General features: G+C 30.3%; 1 protein-coding gene across 1 annotated transcript; it reads right to left on the bottom strand.

The window, feature by feature from the left end:
* Nucleotides 1-436: 436 nt before the first annotated feature.
* Nucleotides 437-15,880, bottom strand: LOC124531178 (venom dipeptidyl peptidase 4-like). The gene is made up of 13 exons (XM_047105664.1): nucleotides 15,714-15,880; nucleotides 11,273-11,429; nucleotides 10,471-10,562; nucleotides 10,306-10,383; nucleotides 8,203-8,255; nucleotides 7,372-7,562; nucleotides 7,004-7,173; nucleotides 6,193-6,837; nucleotides 5,795-6,020; nucleotides 5,222-5,372; nucleotides 4,089-4,249; nucleotides 1,827-2,032; nucleotides 437-779 (listed from the first exon to the last, which is right to left on the bottom strand). The coding sequence occupies exons 1-13, from the start codon at nucleotides 15,714-15,716 to the stop codon at nucleotides 690-692; spliced, it is 2,223 nt and encodes a 740-aa protein (XP_046961620.1). The 5' UTR covers nucleotides 15,717-15,880; the 3' UTR covers nucleotides 437-689.
* Between the last annotated feature and the right edge of the window lie 6,962 nt (nucleotides 15,881-22,842).

Genomic DNA, 22,842 nt, shown 5'->3' with positions numbered 1-22,842 from the left:
TGTTTTTAATTTTTATTTTATGTATTGTATTATATTTGGTTAATGAATAAAAAATATATTTCATATTTATTAGGTAATGTTTAAGATTATATATTTTAACGTTTTAAGTGTTGTATTCTGGTACAATAAGGGCATACATATTATTTCTTTTATTTCAATGTTTTTAAATTGTGTCAGTCTTTACTATCAGATTTAAATAGTATAAGTAGTTTATATTTTAAATTAATGATATAAAAAGCAAAACAATGGCATCTATGGCTAACTTATCGGAGAAAAAGTTTTTTTTAATAATAGCACCGCTTCTCTGTCGCCAGGTATTTTAAATTAAGTGGTAAATATACATTTTTTAAAAGAACTACATGGCTAATATTTTATTATAATAAACACGATACTAATTACTAGTTTCAACAATAAAGTGTGGGAAAAAATAAGCATATTAAAATCTTATCTCTTTATTATAATTCTCCATATACAAATAGGTATCTCCGACAATACATACATTCACAAAATTATTATTTATTCTTAATGTTTTAAGTGAATAGTCTATAAATAGCTTTAAGAATGTACAGTTGTTATATAAATATATCTAATATGGATGTCGCTATAAAATAAATAATTTCATTGAGTCACAAACTATAATAGTCAGTAATCACAGTCTTAACTTGTACTTTAAGTAATACTTTTAGTAATTATCCAAAACACTCCGTCCAGAAGTGGTCTAACGTGTGATAAAAGTGTCGACTCACGCCCCGCAAGGAGTGATTCTCGTCAGTGTAACTCTGTAACAAAAAAAAAATAAGATGACAAGTTACTTGAGATGGTTGAGGTTACTTAATAAGTGTCTTTACTTCGAAGCAACACGTTCTTGTTGCTTTATTCGACAACATTCATGCCATCTGCTATATGCTGGCAAAAACATGACGATTATCTTTCGTGCGTTTTTGTAGTTGTGTCAGATGTTAGGGATAAAAAGCATCCGATGTCATTGCTAGGAATTCAAGCTTGCTTCATAAGAATTTTTATCAAATTCAGTTTAGTAGTTTAGCCCTTAAAGACTAGCAAAGAGACAGACAAAGTTTCTTTCAAATTAATAAAAAAAATATGTTTACGTTTTATTAATTGTCTCTGATTAAGATCAAAAAGGTTTTTAAATATTTAAAAATATAAAGTAATATGATTTATTAGTGATTATAAACACACAAAGATTACATAAAAAGCTGTTTTTTTAATTTTATAGGACGGTCAAACGGCGCTGTAATAAATATGAAGCATTCCTTATAACAGCGGTGTTCCACCAACATTGGGGACTGAGCATGATTTGTCCCATAACCTGGCTCACTCACAATTCAAAACGGTACAGAACAATAATAATCTTTGCTGTATGGCGTATGATATCTGACGGGTAGTATCGATCAGACAAGCTTACACAGAGCCCTACCACCAAGTACTAAATTGGTAATTGCTATTTTGCCTATTTGTAACCAAAATGTAAATAATTAAACACCAGTTGTATGTAATCTGCTAGAACTTATTATTTTTGTCTATTGTCAAAATGTAGAACCAAGTTTTCAATGTGTTAAAAACTAATTGTTATGGGCGCTAAAAGTGTGTAAACAAAATCAAAATCAAAATATAATTTATTCGAGTAGGCTTTTTACAAGCACTTTTAAATCATCATTTCAATTATTTCGACTTCGCCATAATAACTGGACCCACTCATAACATGTGACATTAAATTTAATTTTTCGTTGTAGATGTTGGTTCCCTTGCATTATTAGTAATCAGAATAACCCACGATAAAAAATATTTAGTTTATTTTTAAATACCATTTGTTCAAAAGATATATCGGCTCTCTGCAATTTCTTAGCCAATTGCATGCTGTGTTGGAAGTGGACGTTGTCGTCGCCGGTACCGTGCACGATCAAATACCGGCGCCCGCGCAACTTCTCGGCTACTTTCATCAAATCCGAATTCTCATAACCTTCTGGATTGTTTTGTGGCGTGTCCATATACCGCTCCGTGTAGATTGAATCTGTAAATCATTGTATGGATTTAAAATTAGTCTTATATATTCTACTAAAAGAAAAGATGTTTTTTTTTATGGCATAGGTTGGCGGACGAGCATATGGGCAATCTGATGGTAAGCGGTCACCATCACCCATAGACAATGACGCTGTAAGAAATATTTAAATATTCCTTACATCGTCAATGTGCCACCAGCCTTGGGAACTAAGATGTTATGTCCCTTGTACCTGTTACATTGGCTCACTCACCCTTCAAATCGGAACACAACAATACTGAGTATTGTTATTTGGCGGTAGAATACGTGGTGAGTGGGTGGGACCTAACCAGAAGGGCTTGCACAAAGCCCTACCACCAAGTGTGAAGACGTATTATACATCATTTATTATATACAATATTATATTCTAATTATTGAAAAATATCATTACAATATATTAAAAAAACATCAATGAATTACACAGTAATACCTTTATTTTGATAGATTATTTTGGTTGTTATATTGACATACAAACGATTTCACAAATAGATTTGTTTATGAAGGTAAACATTTCATAAAGATCTGATCAATTTCGCGGACTGGCACGGATTTTTTCAAAACGTTCTAACAAATCAATCTCAATTGCTGCTATTTTATTGCAACGTGCTATCATCGACGTTGTTTTCTTTAGTAAAAAAATCTTTCATTGATGTAAAAAAATATACAAATTAATTCCCCTATATCCGGTACAGAAAATTAATTTCGTTAACGTATAATATAAATATATCTATTTTCCATTAGCTATATTAAATTTATTAATATTATACAAGATTTTATGTACTTTTAATTTTAATTTATGGTACGTTATTTAATTGATTAAATAATGTACAGGACTACCGAATTATAAAGACGTGATTATGATGGTGATAAATAAAATAATTAAGAATAAATAATTTATAAAAAAATATGCCGAATAGTCTCGTGAACAAGACATTCGTAGATAATGTCGAAATATCGAGTTCCACCGAACAAAAATAAAAAACATGGAAAATATCCCGAAATTAATACCTTCAGTAAAATACGCCGACTTAAAAGTTAGAAACAGCTAGTGAACTAAAAATAAAATATATAATATATCTATGACTAGTCGACTAGTTGAAGTGCACCTAACTTAAATTGAAAATGATCATCTCAATACGACTTTAAGTTTACGATAAATTCGTGGACAAACACACAAACATAAATAGAAACATACACTTACATAATATAGCACACGTGCTTGGAAGCCTAAATGGATTATTTTACGAAATTATAATTCAATTCTAACAATGTTACATACATACATGTGGCATGATGACCTCCTTTTTTAGAAGTTGGTTAATAAAACGAGTATAGGTTACGATGTACGAGGATAGTACGAGTATACCTCATCAAAAAACAAACCCTATATAAATACGAAACTTCATGAGCGGGCAAACGTCAAAACGGCCATCATAGAGTGCCGCTACTATAAGTAAAATGTCTCTTCAGACATACTATATAATATAGCAACACGTAATTTTCGCCTCTATAATCGTTTTCCATTGAGTTGCAACAATATTAAAATTGTTTTACATTAGCATAACAAAAGATTGACAGGACAACCAAAAATGTGAGTGATGGTTTTCGACGACAGTAATTGGTATGTAAAATAGTATTATGTTATTTTGTCATTGACATATATAGCATCAGTAGAAATATTTCAAAACCAGCTGTGCTCTATACTTACCTAACACGCATTTTAATTTAACAAAAAAAAAATTGTAGCCTAAATTAATCGCTATTATATCAGTTTTCTGTCAGTGAAAGTCCCGTCAAAATTGGTCCAGCCGTTCGAGAGATTAGCCGGAACAAACAAACAGACAGACAGACAGACAGACAGACAAAAATGGTAAAAGATGTTATTTGGGTATATGTACCGTGTATACATACATGTACATTGAGTTACAAAGGGCTATTGTAATATTACGAACAGCTCCAATTTTATTATATGTATAGATTACGTAATGTAAAATAAATGGTTAAAATGAATAAATAGCCACATAATTACCGTAGTAGAGCCAGGAGGTGACGGGCGCGACTGCAGCGGCGCATGAGAGCGTCTGCTCCTCATCTTTGATCAACATCATGGTGCTCGCATAGCCACCATAACTCCAGCCCCACACGCCGATACGATAAGGATCGATGAATGAGTACATTTTTACTAAGCGCCTATAAAAGATACACACAAATATCAACTTTATTCATAACAATTGGTATAGACACAAAAAAAAATGCCATTCTATAAATGTCCTCAATTATAGGTCCATTCTCTCACGAAGATGTTCCCTTCTACATTAAATTGATTAAATATTAATAAAATAAATTAAACAAATTCTTCTAATGAAGATTCAAGACTCTTAGTAGCCTCATGCACACTAAGACATTGTTAGCACGAGCGTCATTCAAAAAATGCACGCTAATAATTTAACGTGGAGGGGCGCGCCTTAGTAAGTAAAATATACTTCAAATTGAAATCAAAATAAACTTTATATATAAGAAAAACCTGCAGTTATACCACGTATTTACATGAATAACTGTGCTAATGAAACTTAATATTCTATATGATACCCTGGGCAATATATAGGTCACATTTATTACGGAAAATGAACAGGTGCTCACAACGTTTACGCGAACTTAGATCATGTTGTAATAGCTTAAATAATGATATTATGTTTTCATTTCTGATTTTACTCATTATAACGTCGATATTTACACATACAAAGTTATGTCAAGTGGAATCTGGGTTACTTGCACGTTATTTGTTTACGTTTTGCACAAAATGTAATTCTATGATAAGGAATGGAATAATTATGTAGCGTAAATATATTTTAACGGCAATCAGCGGCATTTAACGGCAAATTAGTACATTCCATGCTGTTATCCAAGATGGAACAGTGGCTCGGCGATTTGAATGGAAGCTGAAGATTGTGGGTTCCAACCTCAGAATGCGCCAGTGATAAATTTGTAATTCACGGAAAGCATCTTACGAGAGATCTCTTGAGATCTTGACACAACTTCAATTGTCCACCAACTTGTTTTGGAACAGGTTGGTTCACTTCACCTGCTCAGAGCAACTATTTGCTCAAAAGCGAGATTAATCGATGTTATTTCTACAATGGAATACTTTAATATGGATAGTACCTTATCACGTCTAAGGTATCAGTAATCTCCACTGTCCCTAGAGCATCGTTGACGGCGTGCATCGCTTCGACGCCCATCACTCCCGAGCCCCGTACGTCAATAGACGCTATTATGAAGCTCCGATTGCTGCTTAAGTACATATTGTAATATTCTGAAAAATATATACATCAATTAAGACATGGGAGTCGATTAAGTTAAGAATTCAGTGTACTTTTTAAATTTTTTTTAATAATCCTGACAACTATTAACTATAATAGCTATAGCGTATTCCAATCTTGTGACGAGTAAAGACACAAAAGACTTTAAGATCTTGCGAAATCATACATATAACCATCACTGTCAGCATGGATTTGTAAGATAATAGCATTTTTAATTTCGTCGAAGCTGTTATCGGATTTTTGTAAGACATTTAAAATCTGTTTAAGTCATTAATTCGAATAATGTTTTGTTATAATGAGATATATTAATGAAGAACTGTTTGCAAAAATATAGCGTAGTAAATGTAAGGTTTATCTTTATTCCTTCATCGTTTTGGAATTAGCTATTGTGCATAATATAAAACACTTATATTACCCAAATCATAACTATCTAGAACTCTAGAAGTCCCAGGCCCAGCGTACAATCTAACTACCATAGGATACTTCTTTCCTGTTTCCATGTCTGGCGGCAAAAGTAGTTTGACGTTTGACTTTAAGTCTTGTTCTAATGGAATCATGTTGAATAGAGCCATGGGTAACTTGTACTGTTTTAATTTCTGAGCCAATCTCTTGTTTTCTGTTAAAGTTTTAAATGTGTCTTTCTGGAATTCATAATAAAATTAAAGTTAGTCGTCATAGAAAATATTTTTATGAAAGTATAATTCCAACCGCAATTATACATCGGATCATAAGGCTTATTAATGTTTTGACATTTATTATCGTCTTAATGTGACGTAACTAAATAGTTATGAGTTATTGATAATTGTTACAAACCTGACTCATATAAAAGTATGTTATGGCGGGCACATTTATAGCGCTACATGAAATAATAGCGTAACTGCCACTCTTTGAAAACATTCCATCGGCTTGGTGACAATTTGCTTTTTTACAAGTAATACATTTTGCATTACCACCAGTAGTAGCCCATAATTGTCTCTTCCACGGTTCTGTACCTGGAGATACAATATAATACACAGTATCCGCATCTAGATTCCACCCAAGTATCTCAGTAACCGTTGAATTTCCTGGACTCAAATCTTCAGTTTGCATCGTATTGAAATCAAAACGACCAAGATGCATGAACCTCTGTTCTCCGTGTGGTAACGGCTGAATTTCCAACATTTTCGTTCCTGTTTTGTCAAATAATGGTTCACGGATATCAATCCACCCGTTTGGTTCAGTCACATGCTTCATTATATTGCATTTATTTTGTTTCAAATCACAGTTAACTAATACGCTTACATTCTGCCTTCTATTTAACCATAGCACAACCAAATTGTTATCTGTAGCCCAGTTAACTCTTCCTAATATGTGATCCAATCCAACAATATCGACCGGTGCTAGTATTATCATTGACTCGATCACTGATTCGCTTAATTTGAAAACCCGTAGCTGGACAACTGGGTTGGTACGACCTGCCTGACAAACAAATGCTAGTTAATAAAACAAAATTATTTTTTTTATGAACGGCTGGCTACATCGTAAATTAGACCTTATTTTCATTTACGTAAGATTTTTTTTTAGGTAAAGGAAAAATCTTAAACCATAGAAGTGGATATATCAATAATTATTATTTCAAACAAACCTTGGGATATTTGAAGTGAACCATCAGAGGGTATTGGTTGTCGAATTCGGAAGGCTCTCCGTAGTAAGGATAAACAGCTGATTCCACCTCGGTGTCGTTGAACGTAGCCACGGCCAAGTAACTTCCGTTTGGAGAAAACCACATTGCTCCAGCGGAATTAAACACTTCCTCTAAATGATAGAAAGAAAAACATAGCCATTATTTTTTTTTGTATTTGTAATAAAATAGTTTATATATAAAGCTATATAATACATGTTCTATATCTTAAGTTGAATAAACCATAATTCCATCCTCTTATCAATTTTAAAATTATTAATAATTAATCTTTGATAAGAACATTAATTAGGTCAAATAATTCTATGACTTACCTTCATAAATCCAGTCTGAGACGCCATGATAAATATTACCCGGTACACCGTCAATAGTAAGTGCCATTACTTCATAAGGATTTGCGACATCAGGCACGTAATACACATTGTTATTTTGAACATATGCAAGCGCGTGACCGTTGCCCCATACCACAACTTGTAAGGAACCATTGCCTATGGGAGCGATTGACCTGTTACATAAATATTTCCATTATTAGTCAACCATTGTTCTTCATGCATATAAAATTTAAGCGGGAACAAACAGACAGACAAACCGTGTTATACTAATAATACGTATACGCAGTAATTTTAATATTACAAATATACACTTCAATTTTCTTATGTAAATTAGCTGTACTTGTGACCTCATGCGTGTTTGAATTTAACAAAAAAGTTATTTTTTTTAGCCTAAGTTACTCCTTATTATATCAGCTATCTGCCATTGAAAGTCCAGCAGTTCTGAAGATAGCCTATTTTATACATGAAGACGAAGAGGTTATATATTTAACACAGGTGAAAAAACAGAACTCATTTAGTGTTTATGCATATAAACATATTTTGTATTGATTTATTTCAAATAGGTAGTGTCTAGCAAATGCCACCTGATGCTACATTCAAAATTGACACTGTAAGAAATATTAACCATTCCTTACGTCGTCATTACGCCACCAAGATTGGGATCTAGGTGTCTCTTATGCTTGTATATCGCTTACTCGCCTTTCAAATCGTTACAAAATAATAAGAAGCGTTGTTGTTTGACGATAGAATCGTAGAACGCAGCTAACTTGCACAAAAACATCTTAATGTATGCAATGGTACTTAAATACTTACTTATTTTCAAGGTTGTACACCGAATATTCCGCCAAACTTGAATATCGATACACCTGAAATTTAAACGAACTTAATAGTTTTAAACTACTTCATTGAACCTTACAACATAACTTATAATATAATATTACCGTCTTTCGCAAGTAGATAATTTAAAAGTAGCTTAAATATTATGAAACAACTTCTTTGTAATGTAAATTTATTTAAAAAGCTATTGGGTATCCAAACGGAACGCGGAACAACTACTCTCAAGATCACCGGATTTGTTCGGAACAGCTGTTCAAGAAACCATTATCCATTATTTCTTGTCTGTCTGTTGGCATTTAAATAAGCGGCTAAATTATAAAATGAAGGGATTACTTGGCCATGGACGAAACTAAAGTACTATGCAGCGTACTACTTTATTTGTAAGTTATTTTATTCCGCCTAGATTTATATTTGTAATTTAATTTTCTTACTTGACATTTAAAAATACGAAGTAAGAAATTTTATTCTATTATGTTAATGTATATCGGTTTAAAAACAGAATAGAAAAAGAGATTGACCTCTTTTGTTTTGGTCTATTTATATATAGATACTACTGTTTGTGTACTTGCAGTTCCTATTAAACCTTTTAAGTGATAGATAATTCTTTCACATGACTTCTATTATCAGAGTCGGATTTAAAGGTCTAGAGACCCTGGGGCCACAAAGCAGTGGAGGCCCTAGACCAACAGGAGCGTGGAGATCCTAATAATTATATCATGGATTAATGGATTAGGTTAAGCTTTTATTAATTTGAATCAGTAAATATTTCTTGACTGGTATCGGTAACTTTTAAAATATTAAGTAGTAATATTATTATTATTTGACTATATCTCGGTATTTGTTAACTCACTAAAAAATTTTGTGGCCCCTACTTATGTGGAGGCCCCAGGGCAGTTGCCCCGTTTGCCCTTCCCTAAATCCGGCCCTGTCTATTATGAAAGGCCTTCGATCAGGTGCTAATTCTACTATCAAGTAATTAGTTTATCGTTAGCGTTCCGTCGTTTTTCTATTCCAACAACACAAGGAACCAATTGTGGTTCAGTTAAAATTGGATCGAAATATATTTGAGGTGTATGATCATGAGTGATATAAATAAGTAGAATTGACCCCAGTTACGATTAAGCGGATTTTTTTTTATTTATAACGGATAGTCGAAGTTCGATCGAAATCGAGTCAGAAACATGTCAAAATCTTTATTTGTTAATAGAATTTCTCCAAAGCTTGTTCCAATGAAAAACCGCTGACTATGCTCACTAACGAAGTTTTTACTATACAACTATAAAATTTACAATACGTGTAACATACAGTATATTACAGTACAGTTTTATCAGCTTGAACTATTAATAATTATTTATAATAACTATTTGTATTATTGTATATAATTAAGGTCTATATGTAAATAGTTCTTATGTAAATAAATTTTATTCTCGTTACGTTTTGAAAGAAGTTTAAATTACAGCTCACGTTCCGCAAACAAGCATAGAAATGATTAATCAAATAATAATTTTCTAAAAGCGATATAACTCGCTCGAAAATTTCAGAGCGAATTCAGTTTAATGTAACTTAACTTCCGTAATAAATTAATTAAATAAGGCAAATCATGGAAATACGAGTATGTGTGAAATAAACATATTATACACATGTATATAATGCAGATAATTAATTTAACTTCAAATAACATTATTAGTCATTTTAAAAAAAATTACAACATTAATCTTGCAGTTAATTTTTATGCGTTTGTTTTAAAATGAAATAATTATTATAATCTATGTCAAATATAACGTTATGATACTGCAATGATTTTAAAGTTCGTTTGTCGCAAAACATATTCGTTTTTCGCCATCTGTACGCTTAGATCTTTTAAACTATACAACGGATTTTAAAATGGTTTGCGATCACCCATAGGCTGAGTGAAGTGAAAAGTTTAAATGTTGTTATACATACATATTATAGTAGATAGCTGAGAGTTTCAACTTTATATAAATCTTTATTGAGAAAGATTTATAAAAGACGATGTTGAACGTTTACGAGGGCGATACCGCACTTTGACTAGGATCGATAAAAAAATTAAAAACGCACCTTTTTCCTATTTGTAGTCAGCAGTAAGTATTTTTGATCATTTGAGAAGGAATCGACTGCGAAGCGGCTCAAGTTAAGCTGCAAAATCACAGATAATAATAACAAATGAACGGCGAGATCTCAATAATACTATTAAAATTATCAAATGTATAAAAGTATACTTACTAATTCTGATTGATCCAATATCGTAACATAACTGTCTTTTATGACGTCATATTTATTAATCGCACCGGGCTCAACAATGATATACTCCGAATCTAGATCAAATTAAATCAAATCGTAGTTTTTAAAACACATTTATGTATATAAATAGGTACTACAAAATTATGTGATGCTTAAAAATCTTTTAATCAAAGATTTATTTAAATTAAAAAGATAATAAAAAAGAAACCAGGAAATAAAGTTGTATTTTATTTCAAATTCAGATGTAATTAATGTTAATAATCTGATAGAAAAAGTTTAATGAACTAATAATAAAGATACAAGAAAAACGTTATAATTTAATTTTGCCGCAAATTTATGTGAGATATGTTTCAAATGCATATTTTACGGTCGACCTTTGTTTAAAAATAACGCAAATTGCTTCATATAAAATATATTTACATTTATTTTTTTCTCCACAACTTTTACGTCCTTGCCTTTTATATAATTGTGATAATAAATAGATGCATCTATATTGGTCTCGCATGGCTTAATCTATACTATACTAATATTATAAATGTGAAAGTAGTAACTGTATGTCTGTTGCTCTTTCACTACCAAGCCACTGAACCGATTTTGATGAAATTTGGTACGAAGCGAACTTGTGCTCCAAGAAAGGACATAGGCTACTTTTTTGCCTAATCAATGTTAAACTAACCTCTAAAACTTAAGCGAAGCTACGGACGACAACTAGTTATATTATATGTATTTAATATGTTTTTATATGTTTGTATTATATAATACTAAGTAATGTATATTTAGGTACCTGAAATCCAGTCAACCGCTACCCTTTCGGGAAAGAAATCATGTTGCAAGGGTATCAGCTCCTCCAATGTGAATCTCCTTTGAATCTTCTGGGGCGACGCAACTGTTTCGGTTACACTCCATAATAAAGTCACTGTTAAGAAAATGACGTGATATTCCTGTAAGAAAAAAAAAGTTTTTATTATTTTTTTACGAAGACAGAAAATACTGGCTGTTAATAAAAAAGGAAGAAATTTGAAACGAATAAATGTAAATATTCTGGCTCGCTAACAATTTCAAGCATTTTTAAGGAGGCGAGTAGAAACATACCTAACTGGTGAATATCAGTACTAGTCAAACCCAACCAAGTGAGGTAATTGTAAGCAAAAACACTAAATAATTACACCTTATTATCTCTTGACATTATTAATAATAAAATTCATACTATAAAAACATAAAAAACAACACAGTCTTTAAATTTAACCTTAGCCGTTGTAATAGTGATGACCTTTAGATAATTCGCGTTAAATCAAATCATCTGCCATTACTTAACAAATGTAATGATATTTTAAGAGCATTATTCGTCTGGTCACGATCATACAAATTAATTAATAACTTTTTATACGTAGTTATTTCGGAATAACGGTTCAAAGAAACCTCTTATGCATATCAATGTTGAAATAAAAATTGCAGACCGTCAATTTGCGTCGAGATTATGTTTTTAATAAAATAATAATAACTTTTTATCGGTCTCACGTGAACCTTATAACCATTTGCCAAACCTAAATGTCGGACAAAGAACTGTTAACTTAAGTTTGAACTTTTATCGAAATTGTTTTGATACGCTTGCTTAAAACACGTAAACGAATTCATCATAAAAATATATATATATTTTAATTTAAAGGCATATCAAACAAAACGTACATAAATAGTTACCTACATAAAATATTTAACTAACTATTCCTCAACTATTAAGTGTAATAAGTACGTTATTATTATATATTATAAATATAAAAGTTTTTGAATAGTAGCGACTATATTATTGATTTCCTACTGATTTAAACGAATATATTTTATTCGGTGTTATAATAAGCACATAATTATTTATTTTCTGATGGGTTTAGAATTAATGTAATTTCTAGTTATGTCGTTCTTGACGTAATTTTACTTTAGTGACATAAACTCTGTAATTAAAATGGCGGGAAAGATTTATACTGTTGCATTCCGGTTATTCTTGGTAGGATCTACTTTCCGAACAGTTATTGCTTTACATTTACTTCTTTGCTTTACTTTTATGAGCTTACGTGAATAAAAAATATTTTGTTGTAAATGCGGAATACATGTAAATTAAAGCTTTTACTCGTTTCACATCAACTTCAAACCACGGGAATTTCAAAATTATAGTCAATTATTCGTCATTTTTGTAATAAATAATGTAGTAGAAGAAAATATTTATCGTCTCAATATAAATTAGTTTTCTAACTAAAATTTTTGGTGCGAGAGTTTATCAGAAGCTTTGCTAAAATTGATTTCACTATTCGGAAGTTAAATCAACATTAAAAATCAATCACAGTATTGGAAAATTCGTGTATAATGTATATGGTATGGTATAAGACCAGGTAAATACTTAAAAAATATTAATAAGTAATTATACTTAGTTAATCAATTAAAATATTGGAATTGCAGCGACCATTAAACATTATTAACATTATGGCATATTAATTGCCTATTAGTATATTTATAATGTAGATACAAAATTACGTTATTAAAGTTGTGACATTTCAATAAGTTTATTTATAAGGATTTAAACGATAAGATTTATTTCAACGTTTTTTTTTTTATCAATGGCAACTCAGATAAATATGGTTAGCAATACGGATGAATCATTATATTTAAAACACGGTATAGAAATGGTTTAAAATCCTTAGTTTAACTTCAAATTAATCATATACAATTAAAAGTTATCTTTCAATGTATAGAACAAAACTATTATCAAAATTATTGTAATTGAACCAAGCTTAATAAAACGACCTCTTTGGTAAAAGCAAATATTTTTGATACCATAAATGATAAAACATATGAAAAATATGTTTGTCTTTAAACTCAGATTGTAATTCAATCTGTAATTCTATTGATGAAAAGTGCTTCTGCCCAAACATCAGTAACGTATGTTTGACGAAATGTATAGAAATTATTTTATAGGTCTGTGAAATTCCGTCGAATTGAACTTGTTGCAAATACTCTAAAAACTGATTAAGAGTATTAAGACTTTGAGAAGTTTAATATATAGGATCGCATCAAAACTATATACGTATATATATTTATACATAAATGGATTTAGTATGTAATGTGATTATATAAGTAACGTATTGCAGTAAATTTCATGTTCTTGTAAAATATATATCGCAAAGTCAGTCTGCATATTGTTTACAAGTATAGGGATGAACCGCAAGACAAATTATTGAAGCAGAGTGCAACGTTATTTATTGGAAATGCATTTCAAAACACACTATCAGTAGCGTGGCAGTGAGACAGTTATATATTATACAAACTTATCGCAGATTATATAAGACTGTATACTTCGAACCATCGGTCTTAATTTAATAAAAAAAATTATCTCTGCAGTTATCATTGGAATAGCTTTTGTTTCTAACCAGTATGATAATCGAGCCTATCACTTATAAACTAAAATCAGTAAACATAGATACTTATTCGAACTACAATATAATTGTAAAAACTGTTAAAGAATTCAATTATGGAACGTATTTATAAACTATGCATATTGTATTTAAACTAAGTACTTACTTTAAATACAAAATACAAAGACGGATTTTTAAATAAACACACGCACGTACAAGCACTCATATATTGTAAAAAAAGTAGATATTGTTACCGTTTACATAAAAAAAATATATTTAGTTTTATTTTTATATTTTATTTTCTGTACTATTTGCATAAAGTATGTAACTGCCTATTATGGAAGAGGGTAGAGACTTTACAAGCGATAAAGTAGAGAAAAACAGAAAATACTAACTTAAAAGTCGAAAAAAAAACAAAAAGAAATGTTCTTCAATCTAAAAGTTATATTGACCCCTTTTCTACCCTGTGAAGCCGGGACGGAAAGCGAATTTAATATATTTTTTATCGTCATCAACTTAGCTATTGCATTATCTTAATATCGCGTGATTATGAAGTTAAAGAAATATGTCATTAACACTAAACAATAGATGTGTAATGTGTATTGTCTTACTTGGGATGAAATTACTCAATTAATAGAACTGTATTGTATTTACCAGCTCGACATTTTTTTAGTCTGTGTTACGCGATATTTTCTCCCTTTTGGGCCGATTTCGGCAATCGCTTCTGTATTTGTTTTCCATAATCCAAATAATGGAGACATTTACATATTAAAAAAAAGAAATGAGCTCTATGCGTAGAATTAATATTTTAGAGGTTAATTATTATTATAAAAATATATCATGTTAATTTTGTTTGTTTAAATAAATACATGCAACAATTTTACATCGTAAATTATTATTTAATCAAAAGTATATCAAGTGAGCTAATTAAAATTGACTTTCATATATTTTTCTATCTTATCGTAAATGAATTTTAATTTTGACACAAATAGATTTTTTAGTAAATATTAAAAACCGGCTCAGTTATGTCACAATTATTAGTAAACATAAAAATGTTGACAATTTTTTATATTAACTAATACCAGTATATACTGGAAGCAGTGGCGTAGCTAGGTGAGGAAGGGCCCTGGTGCATAGAAAAAAAAAATTGGGCCCTCACCCCCTCTTTTTCATCCCTCTTTAACTAATAATTACCCTTTAAAATTATAGATACCAAATAAGAAATCTTGTGCGCAGGGTCGTGATTTTCTAGCTACAGAAGCTTAAGGTTTAGCTTAGTGGGCCCCCTGCACTCCGGGGCCCTGGTGCACTGAACCTCCTGGCCCTACGGTAGCTACGCCACTGACTGGAAGGATTTTTTCTATATATGTATTCTATATTATATTTGCACCTTAAGCTTTTATTTATAGCACACACTATGATAGCTTTTTATCTATGTACATAAACATACATAGTAAATATTAATGAGTTATAATATTATTTTCCGCGTAATGTTATGAAACTTAAAATGCACGTGGTATAAATTATTGTCTAATGATTGAACAATATCACAAAGCAATTTCATTGTAGTTCGAGTTTCTTTTTTTAAATTTAACACATTAACACTATGACGAATCCAATCAGAATAATCAAAGAAGGTAATCACAAATCAGTTGTTGTTATTCTCTGTTTTAATCAAAGTTATCGATACGTATTAACCTACAATTTTATGATTTCAAAATATTAAACATATTTTTCAACGCTCTCTTTGATCGTTCCGTTAATATAAAAGAATGTTTTAAAACATAACACAAACAAACGAATAAAAACAACGAGAGTACTAGCCATTTTACGTGAACGAACGTTCCCAGGTCACAGGACAAGAGGATGACTCCTCGTCAATGATTTAAGTGGTCCAATCAGATCACATCACACACCAATAGGCAACTCAAAACGTAAACTGTACGCACGAGTTCGCTCGACGCCGCACCAACGTGAACTGCGCTCGCGCACTTTATGGTATGCGGACTTTTGATTTCTGAAATCGAACTTACAATTAATCTTTTAATTAAAAAAAAAAAATTTGTTTTTTTTTTTTTAATTACGTATGGAAGACTGCAGATACTATAAAAGTGTATTTAAACTTTGATTTCCTCTTCAATTATAAAATTTGTGAAAGGCTCTATTCCACACTTAATCTTAAGTGTCTTATTACCTTAATTGCCTTGTATTTTATCACTTCTAACAGCGGGAAAACTTACAAAATATTTCATTTATATAATATAACTGCTGTTAATCCTTCTATTATATTAAAAATAATCGTAATCTTAATAACATTCGAGGTCTTTAATTAATTTGAGTTCCGTGCGATCCGTAATCATTGCATATGACGGCGTTTATAATTTTTACAAATTTTAACCGCATTACCTACATGTGAGTTTTACTGGAGCGTGATAGTGTTCGTATTGTTGATTGTATTACAAATACTATGTTATTGCTTACATACAATGATTTTATCATGAGAAAATGATCTATGTATAATGTTTTTATTTTTTATTAATGCAATTTAGTTGTAGTTTAAGTTACTTGTTAATTAATTACGTTTTAAAATACATAAAATACGTAGTCGTGCATAACATAATATATGTTCTCGGTTATATTTTTAATTAATAACATTATATAATGTATAAATAAACAAACTGTCTTTCCCAACCTCGTTCGGGTGAAATTTATAGAAAATCCATTTGAAGTAGAAATTTCAATTTCCAAACATCCCTATATCATTGAGCGTATACCTACGTCGCGTAAGGAGTAACATTGCTAAATTTAAACTCAGCTGGTAGGTCCAGTATTATATAACGGACACCATGTCTTCAGGGAAATTATAATACATTAAAAAAAGTACCGTAGTTTCGAAAATCTCGCGATGCGTCATTAATGGCATTTCGATATACACTAGTTATATTACTAGTCTAGTACTTTATTATACGATTGAGTTATACATAAAAAGCCCTTTAAAAAAAAACTAGTAATTCCCCAAATTTATTAGAAAATTATTAATATTCCTATTTACCCCTATTTACTTTTAAGCTTATCGCTTGAACTAGGTGTGATACCTAATCATTTATTTTCTTTGTTATCTAAAAGGTTAATTTTTCGCAATTATCTCGATAATTTTCCTATAATAATTACTTCTGACTTTGTCATGAAATACATACTAATGTGATTTAATTGCGGTATATTTTAAATACCTCAAAACTGTGAGATGGATCTTGAACAAGTAATAACTGTGCATAGTTACATATGAATGGTCAACTTTATTAATTGTCTTTAAACGATTGTCTTGTCTAATACCGTTATGACAATACATTTTATATATTATGATCGTATGTACAGTAAGCTACCATACTTTTAATTTCGTAGAATTTATTATTGTGAACTTAGAAATAAAAAAGCAGTAAAAATATTGAATACTTCAATGTTTATTAAGAATGTGTACGACGCAAATTTTAACACCTATTATAATATAGTTTTGCACAGCAATCGCACGCACTAGGCAAGATAGTCGATCTAATACATAGGTAACCTTCATAAACTACAGTATCTATCGTATATACCTAGCAATATTGGATTTGTCAAAGTCTAGAGGAAATATTAGTTAGTTCAAAATATTGTCTTAAATTTGTATATCTTGCTAATAAACATTGATATTAACGAATGGTTTGAAGACAGTTATTAATTGTCTGTTCTTATATCTGCGCTTGTGCTTAAGAAGGCAATAAACAAAGGAGAATTCTACTCAGCTGAGAAAAGGCCAACTCCTCGCTCCGTTACGCTCTAATTGAATTTAACAAATGGAACGTAGCAGCGAGTGTCACAGTCGGGCGTGTTTCTTGCGTTGACGCAACGCACGTCTGACGTCGGGATCGTACCTCTAGAGAGCATACACACACTTATACGGAACATCCTTTTAATATTTATTTATAACATACTTGTCTTATATTTCTCTCGAATAAACGTATAATACTTTCTTTTTTTAACACGTGCCATTTGTGTGGAAAATTGCAATAAATGGTTTCTATTCGATAAAATTTTAATTAATCCACAATAAATGTATATATGTATATATCTAACAATTTGTGTTACGAATATTATATAACAAGCTGTGACCCGCTTTTTCCCCATCATATCGGTATACGTTTAGTGAGCGTGAAATTATAACTTCTATCAAATTATGTTACTAATATAAAACTAATTATTCTAATCGGAAATGTATTTTTTGAGATTCAATCAACAAATCTAACCATACATACACTGTCCATACAATAAGTTCATGAATAAATTTTAATAAAAAAAGCCTAGATTTCTGATCTTTTTTCGTGAAATTATATAATACTATTAAAATAATATAAATTAATCAAACAGTAATTTTTTGGAGGATGTTATTATGAAAAAACATCAGATTAGTTTGGATGCCTAATTTTTAAAGCAAAATCAACTTAATAGCTGATAACGTAATTGTACAGTCATCTAAATATTATTTAAATTTATATAAAATGGCATACCGTGCACTTACTATATTAACAAAGTAAATGATCAAAGATAATAAAAATATTCTCAAATGTTAATTTTAATGGAGTTTAAATTACCCATTTCATTATCTGTTGAATCATTATATACTATTTGTTAATTTCTCATAATATAAAGTGATAATTAATATTCATTATTCATGTCGACAAACGAATTAAAATTCTTGTATTATTCAAAAAAACGTGTCAGCTTAGCAAAAACGACAGACTTAAAACAAAACTATTTGTTGTCGTTTAAATGACTTGCGTTTTTTCACTTCACCGAACATTGTCTTAAATCTTGCCCATTTTAAGATCCCGAAAACGAATAATTAGACACGTTCATATAAAACTTAGATGCGGAAAAATCCAAGCAAGAACGAATAATTTTTCATTAAGCAAAATTTGTTTAAAATTCATTTCTTGCGTGAAGGAAAACATCATGCATATAAGCTTAGTGGGCAAATTCTCTCCTCAAATAAGAAAAAACTTAACAGCAATGGTACATACACAGGCTGCACTATGTTTTATATTCAACTATACTTTTCATAAATGTTTGGATAGCTTAATTAAAGATTCGCTTCCATAATACAACTGAATCTTAATATCAACTTGTTATCCTTACGCTATTTGAATGTAGGATAAGGCAAACAATAATTACCACATTATATAATAACATCACAGTTTTATGGAAATAATTAAATTAATAAAACAGGCTAATAGAGTTCCCAGTATTTTTACATTCAACTTATGAATTTTTTGTATTTATTTACTGGTCATTACAGTAGCAGTGAGTGAGTGATATACTAATTTTATAATCTTGTACCTATAAGAAAAATCTTTTCCTTTAAAGCAATTTATTTTCATAAAGCATTAATTTATATATTGTTATTTGTATATTGTTTTGAGAAGAAAGAGTTTGCAGGTGTCAGTTATATTTTCCCGCGTTCAAAATATTTGATAATCGAGAATATAGGCGATTATCTTGATTTGCACATACCTCTGTGCACCTTTATGGCAGATATAATTCGATCTAGTCAGCCGTTATAGCATATTTGAGTAACAAATTACTAACAAAACTTCATCCTAACAATTATAATATTACTAAGACTATTTTAGTACCTGGATTTTTATTTATATGGATTATAGTAATGCGAATATAACTTCATTGAACATCGTACAACATAGTCCGGCCTGCGAAGTAATTATGACGTAATACAGTCGAGTACAACTATCGCCTTGCTGCAGTTATGTGAGCACGTGTTACACAAGACCTTTCGAATATCTAGGATAAACAATAATACAACAGACGACCTACATGACAAGTTTCATTTGGAATTTGTCCATTTATATGACGCTAATTGACATATATCTTTTTATAAGGGTAAATGTTATTTTAACTGCAATATGTTTTGTGGAGTTAAGATAGTAGACCGAATTAAAGATAGTTTAGAATTTCTGTGGGGCTTTATGCAAATTGGCTACCCAGCATGAATTCTACCGTCAAACAGCAAAAGTTAAGTATCTATTGTTGTGCAGGTTTGTATGCTGATTGAACTAGTTTCAGGTTTGGTGATGTATGACGATAAAACCGTACTAGATGTAAAATTTAATTATTAAATAATCCATATTTATATTGTACATCTAGATGTCGTATTCGATGTGTAAAAATGTATTACTTCCTATCGGGAATCTTTTACGGAAGACTTCGTGCCGAAAGCGGAAGGAAAAACGGAACAGTCGATATGATATATCACCCATTGTAACCATTATTTATTAACATTCTTCGAATATATATAAGTTTTAAAGTAATACTTATGGAACCTAAGTCTAATTTTAGTGCATTAAAATCACTAATAATTATATTGATATCCTCAAGACAGGTTTTTATTGACTTTGTTTATTAAGTAAGTAAAATATATTTACAATTAATATAAAAACAATCCTAAAAACTATTACGTATACTGTTCTTAGTTCTAAAAGTCAATTTAACTTCTACACTTATTAAACAAAAATGCAAACATAATGATAACATCGCCTTCATTCAATTCGCATTGCTTGCAATAACTTTTTTTCTTCTACAAAAATATAATGAACAGTGAATTATAAGATATATGGATTAAATTAATTAAGAGACTTAGTTGTAACATGTAATTCAAAGAGTGTTTTATATATATTTAAGTAAAAGAACAATCGAAAGAAAGCAGTAGAAACTATTGCATGATAAATGATAATAAATATGAGATATTAATCAGCATCCTGTCAAACGGATGCGAGAATAACACCTTGTTCTGCAGCTCGCCTGCGAATTCTCAGTAAATTATAAAGAAATCTTGATCGTGTTTGGCTGCATTTATAAAATTTGCTTGTTTATGAGAAGGTATGTATATGTCATCTTAAAGTTACAATTACCATCACATATTAATTTCGAGATTGTAAACTGTCAAAAGATCGTGAACATGCTGCTTACATTTTAACAATATTTTTCGGTAGATTATAATCTATCGTTATGAATTACAATTCAACTATACAAACTCGAATCTAGGCTAGGTTTGGGCCGAAAGACTTTAAACTATCGATTTTTTTACACGATTTATTGTAAGTTACATCTCCGTTCATAATCTTTCGTGTTCAGAATATCGTGAGAGAGATTATAATCTAACGGTATTTACAATTGTACAGTTAATACGATATATATTTGAGGTCAGATATTGGGAAGCATAAACGGGGCAGCAGCCCTGGTGTACGGTGGCTGTAAAATTATGCTAAAATAAAGTATAATTTCGATAGTTCCAAGGTAACACTTGTATATTGATATTTTTCATTTTTTTTATATTGTTAACATTTATTAACATAAGAATTATAAACATTAAAGTATTGACCATTAACAAATAAGAACTAAAAATTGTTACCTACCGTATAAATAATATAATTATAATATATAAATCATGACTGCTCGGAATGGTGGCAGGAATGCTAGCAGCAGTTCCCCGTTGACTTGCATTTACAATCCTCTGGGCAAAAAATTAACCAACTCTCCTGTCACCAGTGGAGGTAATAAAGCGAGGAGTGCTGTGTAATTAGATATAATAAAATAAAAAACGTATAAGTACGACATACTTTGCGACATTCATTAATTACCGCTTAAAAATTAAAGATACAATACAAAAAAGTAAGAAGGAAAAGGTCGTGTGTCAACTTATTTAAAGTTATTGAAAAACCTGACTGACAAAAATGTAACTATTGTTCAAATTAATTTATAGATTAACAATTATTCCACTCCATTGTTGTCCCAAGGACCTTTAAATTCGGCTCTACGTTTATTATTAAGTTTTTTATTAGATTTTATTATATTAACTACGACATATTTGGGGTATTGAAATATACCTACTTAGAAAAAACGTTTTTTAATTTTCTTTTAATAAGTAATAGTGTAGTAATAGAAAATATATACAAAATTTCGAAAGAGTTCGTTGTTTAAAAAATAAATACCTACCTTTGGCGTTAACGCAAGTATTCTTGGATTTACTTTTTCAATATCAGAACCATAGAAACAGAAGATTCTTTTAATGTACAAAAATATTTCCTAAAGCCACAATTTAATATGTATGTTTCTTTAAATTCGGTTTACTCTCCACCTTTAAAAACGGTTTTTAACCGTTCATTATTGTAGAACATCGAATATCCTTAAAAACGTGTCAAAGAATAAATCGAACTCAACTCGGAATTAAAATTCTACTTAAGTGTTGTGTATTGTATAATCGTGATCGGTCACATCTCCTTTCACTTTTGTCGGACGCCAACCTCCATTCCCATTGACGTGTCGCGCATCGGATATTATATTAAACTTACAAAGGATACCGTACTAGTATCCATTTAAATGATTTACTTGTCCCTTAAGGCATCCGTATACCATTATTGGGGCTCTAGCTTCTACTTATTTTTATCGAACACTACGTATGTAAGTTAAATAGGGCAGACATTTAGACATTTTTTAATCTTGTTAAATATATTACGAATAATCAATTTTTTTTAATCAAAATTGTACTTTGACACCATCTTTCAATATTTATTTATCTGTAATGAACAGCATTATCAATTGTATGTTTACTATTAAGATTTACATATTAAATATAAGTATAAAGAAATTACAGCAATTTATTAAAAATACCATAACATGTCAGCAAATATAGCTTGTTAAAACTTTTTTGCTATTATTGTATACATATGTATGTGTTTACAAGTCACGTATTCGTATGTATTGTGTCCAACACATACACAAGAGAGTGTGTTTGTATTAATAAACGTGTTTAAGGGTTCAAGGTATCAGTGTACAGCTAAATACGTAAACAATGTAATACACTAACAGCTTGTAAAATTCTCACTGCCGGGCTAAGATCTCCGCT

Source organism: Vanessa cardui, chromosome 7 (assembly GCF_905220365.1).
Source record: "Vanessa cardui chromosome 7, ilVanCard2.1, whole genome shotgun sequence".
Classification (NCBI taxonomy): Eukaryota; Metazoa; Arthropoda; class Insecta; order Lepidoptera; family Nymphalidae; genus Vanessa; species Vanessa cardui.
This window is presented reverse-complemented; position numbering and strand designations above follow the sequence as displayed.

What these genes read in the sequence shown, in the direction of transcription:
- LOC124531178 (XM_047105664.1), bottom strand. An exon ending in TGACTACAAATAGGAAAAAG is followed by an intron (nt 8,256 to 10,305) that starts GTGCGTTTTTAA and finishes TTTAAATTTCAG; the next exon opens with GTGTATCGATATTCAAGTTT. An exon ending in GTGTACAACCTTGAAAATAA is followed by an intron (nt 7,563 to 8,202) that starts GTAAGTATTTAA and finishes TTTATGTAACAG; the next exon opens with GTCAATCGCTCCCATAGGCA.